Source organism: Fragaria vesca, linkage group LG3 (genome assembly GCF_000184155.1).
Source record: "Fragaria vesca subsp. vesca linkage group LG3, FraVesHawaii_1.0, whole genome shotgun sequence".
In the NCBI taxonomy this organism is placed as follows: Eukaryota; Viridiplantae; Streptophyta; class Magnoliopsida; order Rosales; family Rosaceae; genus Fragaria; species Fragaria vesca.
The window spans coordinates 6564294-6571692 of record NC_020493.1 but is presented as its reverse complement, the minus strand read 5'-3'; the positions used below and the strand labels follow the sequence as shown (position 1 = coordinate 6571692).

Below are 7399 nucleotides of genomic sequence, written 5' to 3'. Positions count from 1 at the left end.
CCAGTGGCGAAAGTGGCGAAAGGAGGGACATCCGCACGGTGAGGACGTCCGCACCTGATAACGTCTATATATATATATTACTTTTTCCTGAAGAACTTCTTTATAAACAAATTTTGTAGCCTTTAGCTGCATGAACTCTAAGAGATTGATTTTCTGGACTTGTGGTTAAAATCACTAGCTCAGTTATCATGGTTAAGTAATGGGTACATAGATTAATGACCATGGCCTGGAAAGAGATGATTATGCATATACATTATTGCCTGTACTCTATAAACAAATGTTATTGCCTTCTGCTTTATTCTGTTGGGTACATGTAGTAATTTGTTTGACAAATTATCAGCTGTTGATGCTTATCTAATTGTGGTCAATCATCAAGAGTTATGTAGTCACACTATTCTCTAAAAAAAAAGGGGAAAAATAATTTGTTTGTTATTGTTTCTTGTTTGAGTACATATGTTAAGTATGTGCGTGTATGCTGGGGAAATATTTGGTATTACTGCATCTTATATGCTTGCTTTATGGTTTCATGTCGATGAGCTTGAGGTTTATTCCTCACTATCATTTCCCTTTTAGCATTCAACAAATCAAAGTGTGTGTAACTCTCTATACATATTTGTGCTGGACAAAATTTTGTTTTCTATAATTCTAAAAATATGAGCTGAATTTTATGATATAGGTGGTTGAATTCATTAGAACCTGCTGACATGGCTGAGGTTAATGGTGCGGTTGTGCCAAAGATTCCTGTTGGTGTTTCTGGAACAGCATTAGCAGCTTCGCTTCTGCGCGATGGGTGGAGTGTGAGTAGCTATTTTACTACTGGTGTGAGTCATATTTTGTCATCAGTCTTGGTTGCTAATTCTAATTACCTTCTTCCGTTTTCTTTTGTATATGCTTCTTTAAATAGCTTGCAAAAATGTATGTGAAGTACCAAGAGGCAGTGGATGCCATGCGTCATGAGCAGTTGGGAAGGAAGGAATCTGAGGCAATCTTGCAACGGGTCTGTTCTTATTTCAACTTATTTTAAATTTTGGTCGATAATCTAATGACATGTGTACTTGTTTTCGTACTTCTCTGTTCAATCATATATATAACTTTTTTTAAATATATTTTTAAATCTTGTGACATTTGTACTTGTTACTTCTGTTTTATGTTAGAAAAAGATTGTTTAGTACTTCTTGAATGGCACTTTTGGGCTGAGGTTGAGTTACACCGGAAACACTTGATCATCAAATTGTTGGAATATAAATGTGTATATATATATATATATTGTAAGGCAGGAGTCTTAGATTTTATTATAATTTTGCAGGTTTTATACGAAATAGAAGAGAAAGCAGAAGTGATTATGGAAGAAAGAGGTTTTTTTTTTTACAACTAAATCTTGCATGTTGTTTATTCTTATTTTGGAAGCTTCATGTTGATGTTCTTGATTTTGATCTTTTACCTTATACCAATGACATGTATTCTATTTTCTTTCAAATTCAGAAATGTAATGCATGATGAGCACTTAAAAGGTTTTCTTATTTTTGGATTGGAAATCTGTTGTCCTTTATGTTCTTCTCTGTTGTTGAGTTTTGATACTTAATCAGCAGGCACTTTGACCAAGTTCATATGTGTTCGTGTGGCTAGTTTAGGTTTTAATCATCAAAAGAAACATGATGAGGACTTGTGATGTTTGATGGGGGCTCTATACAGTATCTGAAAATTGGGTTAGGAAGGCATAATTTGTTTTTTATGTCTCACTAAGCATTTTTTTTTGCTTTGAATCTTAGTCACGCGATTGTCTGTAGTGATTCCATTCCCTGCCATTTAGCTTGTTTTATTTCTTTAATTCTTGTTTATTAAAATGAAAAGCTGTTCCTTTTTTTGACAAAAAGTGTTGATACAAAATAATACATGCACACAACATTTTTTTTGGATACAATTTTATCGGATGTCCCCGAAGGGACACATGCACACTACATTTTGATTTAAAACAACAAACACTTTTCTATATCTTCTGAAAAGTAGATATATGTGATATGTCCTTTGAAAAATATGTACTATGGATATAATATGAATATTTTAGCGCAAGAATGGTTGTTTCTGGTCAATGTTGGCTGCTGTTATTAAGTGGTTGCAAGTATTTCTTTTGGTTGTTTGGAAAATAAACTGTTAACTTTTATTTTTCATAAAAGTCATAGATTGCAGTCACATTGAACTTGTGTTTTGTGATATATATTATTTGTTCACTAATATAGTCATATGCAGCGGAACATGAAAGAATGGCTGAGGCATATTCTATGATCAACCAGAAGTTGCAGGACTCGGTTTCTGAACAAGAATACTTGCAGAGACTGATAACTGAGTTGAAGGTTTGTAATAATGTCACTAATTTCCATAAAGTTCTATTCAGGTAGTCAATTAATTCGTTACTCAGTTGTGCACAACTGCTTCTGGATTTAGATTGAAGGGTGGAGAATAATTAGGCAGTTATTCAACATTGTTGGATTTATTTGAAGGGCAGTTGGCTACATCTGAGTTAGGAATTGATTGATTACCTGAACGGTAATTATCTTGTCGATACTTGCTTTTGTCTATCATATTCCTTATGCAATTAGTTCACAGGCTGACATAAGGAGGCATGAACGTGACTACTCCTTTGCTCAAAAAGAGATTGCTGATCTTCAGAGAGAGGTAAGAGAAGATTGTCAAGTAGCGATTTGTATGGATAGTTTATCATTTGTCAAGACCGACTCCTAGCCTCACATAATGATGCAATGTTTTGTTTTTTTAGAGAAATAGAGGATATCATTCTTATAATGAATAGTGTTGCATTGTTCTTTAAAAGAAAAGGGTTAATATGTTCAATTTTAACAGAAAAATAGGTTTATATGATGTAGTCTTACAGCTGAAGATGGAAACTATTTTCTGTTTGAATCTCATAAGAATTGTCACATGTATATCTATGTATGTATACATGTGTCTGTATTGAACCAGACCTTAGCTTGTATGCCTATATTCGAGTCATTGTCGGGTAATGTTCACCTTGGCCAGGCAATCATGCTTTAAATGGTTTGTTATGAATGTTAGGTTTATACATCTAGTCTTTCTATTGTATTGTTAAATCAATCTCGACTTGCTGGGTGACAACTTGTAGGTGACAGTCCTTTTGAAAGAATGTCGAGATATACAGATTCGTGGTGCATCTTCGGGTCATGATTATGACAATGCTCTTGTGGTGCACTCGGAATCTGATACTGAGAAAGTCATATCTGAACATCTTGTAAGCTTGCTTCATATTTATCTTCCGCATGGGTCATTAAACTTGTCTTTTTCTTTCCTGTATTGTTGGATGATTATTTAATAGTGATATTTTGAATGTTAAAATGCAAACAGTTGACCTTCAAGGACATAAATGGTCTGGTTCAGCAGAATGCTCAGCTTAGGAGTCTTGTTCGCAACCTTTCTGACCAGCTTGAAAATAGGGAAAAGGAGTTTAAGGTTTGTTTGAACATTTCCACGACTCCATGAACTCATTATGGACATTGTTCTTTAGTACTATCTTTTACTTGAAAAGTATTTGATGGATGCGTGTCTTGAAATTCCAGGAAAAGTTAGAAATGGAGCTTAAGAAGCATAGCGATGAAGCTGCTTCTAGAGTGGAGGCTGTGTTACAAAGAGCTGAAGAGCAAGGGCAAATGATTGAATCCCTTCACACCTCTGTAAGCCCTAATAAATCTCTCTGAAGAGCAACCGCTCATATCATTGCTGTTTTCTCTTCACCTATGCCTTGTGGATTAAGTGTGGTGAGGACATAGTTGCTCTGCTCTGGCTCCTTATCTTTAAATCCTGACATTTTCCCAGGTCGCAATGTACAAAAGGTTGTATGAAGAGGAGCATAAACTTCATTCGTCTAGTCCCCATTTAATAGAGGCTGCTCCAGGTCTTTCTCTCTCTCTCTCTACACACACACATATGGGTTAATTTTTGGACCATATGACAAAAGTGTTTCAATGTCTTCAGATTCAAGATCTAAAGCAAAGGAGTACTATACTCTTTACACATAGTTTTAATCAGGATGGACTTTTGAAGTATGTTGGTTTAGGTGTCTAAATCTTTTCAATTATAGAAATGGGTTTAAACTAACTGTAACGGGTATTTTTTTTCTTTGGGGGGCGTGGGGGGGGGGGGGGGAGTCAGATGTGGGGCCACCAATTCAAATAAAGTGATTGCTGAAAGTAGCTCACTTCTTGACCTTTCCTGTTTGCAGAGGAAAGACGAAGTGATGTTAGGCATCTACTTGAGAGTTCTCAGGTATGTATACTTTGACGTTATCTAAGTAATGAGCTCCCTTTTCTGTTTGATATTGTTGACTGTAAATACAAATTATGAAATATTGCAGGAAGCTAGCAGAAAGGCCCAAGATCATGCTGCAGAACGAGTGAAATGTCTGGAGCAAGATCTAGCGAAGGCCAGGTAAACATTATGATATGTTAATTGTCATTGGTTCAGATTCTCCAATATGTCATTCGATGAATATGATTACTTATTTTAATTTTTGTTTTGGATATCTCCACTCCAGTACCTCTGCACATCTAATGCTTGTTTAAGCCATGCGACTTCATATTATTAGTTGTGTATTGACGATTTCTGGTATTATTGTTAGTTGCTTATTGGACGATTTCTGGTATTATATGGTTAGGTGTGAGATAATATCATTGCGGTCAGAGCGTGACAAATTTGCTTCAGAAGCGAATATTGCTAGAGAAAAACTTGAGAGCTTTATGAAAGAATTTGAGCTTCAGGTGATAATTTTTGCTGGAATATTTTGTCCATTACTGTATGTGCTTTGTCATATCAATGGGGTGGGTTGAGTAATGAATCTCTTTTTATTAACTTCCCCTTTTTTATTTGTAATGCCTAAAATATCAGAGGAACGAAACAAATGGTGTATTAGCAAGGAACATTGAGTTCTCGCAACTAATAGTTGACTACCAGCGAAAGCTGCGTGAAGGTTCTGAGTCTGTGCAAACTGCTGAGGAGCTTGCTAGGAAGTTGACTATGGAGGTAAACTTATCAACCTAATCTAAGAAGCTCAGTATAATTTTTATAATCTCACTGTATATCCTGTTTCAATACAGGTATCTCTTTTGAAGCAAGAAAAGGAAATGCTGCAACATGCTGAGAAGAGAGCTTCGGATGAAGTTCGTAGTTTGTCAGAGAGGGTTTATAGACTGCAGGTAGGGATTTTCGCAATCAAATTTCCTTTTCACTATTGCTTTTTATATTCTGACATTAGTTTTTGCAGGCTAGTTTGGACACTATTCAGAGCACACAGCAAGTTCGCGAGGTACTTATCTCACCTGCGTTATAATTGCATGTCCATTCTTAACGTGTCACACTGTATCTAATTTGATATCCTCATTCTTACAGGAGGCAAGAGCAGCTGAGAGGAGAAAACAAGAAGAGTATACAGAACAAAAAGAGGTGCGAGTTCTTTGGTATTCTTTAGGTGCATAGTGCTTAGTGTTGATCTAGAAGTTTTATATGTGTCCTGCTTGATCATTCGAATTGTGTTATTGTTGTTTTGACTTTATGTTATTAATTCTTTTTTTGAAATGGAACCGTGGAAATCCAGAGGACTGTTGTTTGGGTTTTAACAATGTGAAATTATGATTTCCTTTTCAGAGGGAGTGGGCTGATGCTAAAAGAGAATTGCAAGAAGAGAAAAATAATGCCCTCACTCTTGCACTTGACCGCGATCAAACCATAAAAAATGCCATCAAGCAGGTTGAAGAAATGAGAAAAGATTTGTCTAATGCACTTCATGCTGCTGCATCTGCTGAGAGTAGAGCTGCTGTAGCTGAGGTCCTTTTTTTTTTCTCAATTTTTTCCTTGAAAGCTTTATCTGTATTATATTATATTCATCCACACTATCACCAATTACTTATTTGTAATATTTTTTTTCTTTATAACCATATTGAATTATTTATGTACTCATGATTAACTATATTTTGTTGATGTACACAGGCCAGACTGTCTGACCTGGAGAAAAAGAGTTCATCCTCAGATATCCAGGTATTGATTCTTACAAACAATGTCCCAACACCGCCCACATGTGAAATTGTTTGATCAAGAATTATAGCACACACTCATTTTTGTTGTATTACATATTTTTCGAATTGATATGATGCTGTAAGAGTTTCGTCACCCTTTTACGCTCTAGCAGTACTCTAGAATGCAGTTTTGTTAAAAATTCTAAAATCAAACTGGTTGCAGTTCCTCTAATTTTTTTTAAATTTTTTTGTGGTCAACTGGTCATGCTTGAGTGTTGGGTTGAATCATCCCTGAATGTCATGCTGAAACTGGTCTTTTGTCGGGAGTGGCTTGAACTGGATACCACATTTGTTAGTTCTATGTGGAAATTTGGTAATGTCATTTGGATAGGTAATTTTAGATATTGGTCCCCATGTTGTATTTATGTTGGGCTGGATTATGAGTCTCAGTTTTTTGATTAAGGGGACAAGATATTGTCTAATGCAGAATGATACAATCCTAGTCAGATTGGTACCGTCTGCAACCATAATGACAAACTTGTAAACGTATAACCTTCACTTTATACAAAAAGCAGGACTTGACATTGTTGCTTTGAGCCTTTGAATGACTTGTGTGATTCTGATAAAGTTAGGAATGTAGCTGTTGCTACTTAGTTTTTCTGTTGTTTCGTTGTTTGGCCGCCATGTATCCAAAAAAGAAAAGAAAAAAAAGAATCAGGGACTTTATGCAAAAAGAAGAAGCAGGGGATGAGTTTCTATATTCTCTTTAGAGTAACATATGATAAATCTCTGGTTGTGAATTTGAAGATGATTAGGGTTCAAGAATGTGTTAACTGATATGAACGGTGGCCCTGAAGAAAGTTTAATTAAATTCCTCATGTCTTTGTCTATTGATGCAGGTTGTTGGGATTGATGGTGCGAGTGGATCCTCTTCTTTGACAGGCAATGAGGTCAGTGTTGTTCATGTACCTTTCATTTGTTGACTGGTGCTCTGTTGTGTTAAAATTCTCCTGGCTATTGGTTTGTGACTAAGGTTACTAGATTTTCCACCTGTTATAGTGTATTGCTGGCTATTGGTTTGTATCTTCTTTATTTTTTTAAGACTGATGTTTCCACAACTTCAATAAAATCTATCATGTCCATTTTCCATTGATATAAAAATCTGGTATATTATTTTTTGTCGACCTCTTGGATATTACTTTTGGGCTTTTGGCATGTCCCGAATTGTCGGTTCTTTCTTAAATTCACAGAACAAATTTTGACCGTGTTTCAAAAGCAACAAGAGTTATTATCCATAAAACGAGAACAAGGGTGACTGACACAAGTTTTTTCTTTACTTTTTGCGTTTGTGTCAGTCTACTTCA

At 35.6% G+C, this 7399-nt stretch overlaps 1 protein-coding gene across 1 annotated transcript in view; it reads left to right on the top strand.

Moving 5' to 3' along the window:
• The window catches only part of LOC101297619 (nuclear-pore anchor-like), a 20169-nt gene that overhangs the window by 3570 nt on the left and 9200 nt on the right, over positions 1 to 7399 (top strand). The window contains exons 10-28 of the mRNA XM_004293739.1: positions 677 to 797; positions 905 to 997; positions 1307 to 1355; positions 2248 to 2351; positions 2605 to 2673; positions 3137 to 3262; positions 3376 to 3480; positions 3588 to 3701; positions 3844 to 3922; positions 4250 to 4293; positions 4382 to 4455; positions 4682 to 4784; positions 4912 to 5046; positions 5121 to 5219; positions 5288 to 5329; positions 5413 to 5466; positions 5668 to 5847; positions 6010 to 6057; positions 6935 to 6985. Of these exons, the coding sequence (XP_004293787.1) occupies positions 677 to 797; positions 905 to 997; positions 1307 to 1355; positions 2248 to 2351; positions 2605 to 2673; positions 3137 to 3262; positions 3376 to 3480; positions 3588 to 3701; positions 3844 to 3922; positions 4250 to 4293; positions 4382 to 4455; positions 4682 to 4784; positions 4912 to 5046; positions 5121 to 5219; positions 5288 to 5329; positions 5413 to 5466; positions 5668 to 5847; positions 6010 to 6057; positions 6935 to 6985 (1690 nt within the window). The remainder of the gene's footprint in view (positions 1 to 676; positions 798 to 904; positions 998 to 1306; positions 1356 to 2247; positions 2352 to 2604; positions 2674 to 3136; positions 3263 to 3375; positions 3481 to 3587; positions 3702 to 3843; positions 3923 to 4249; positions 4294 to 4381; positions 4456 to 4681; positions 4785 to 4911; positions 5047 to 5120; positions 5220 to 5287; positions 5330 to 5412; positions 5467 to 5667; positions 5848 to 6009; positions 6058 to 6934; positions 6986 to 7399) is intronic.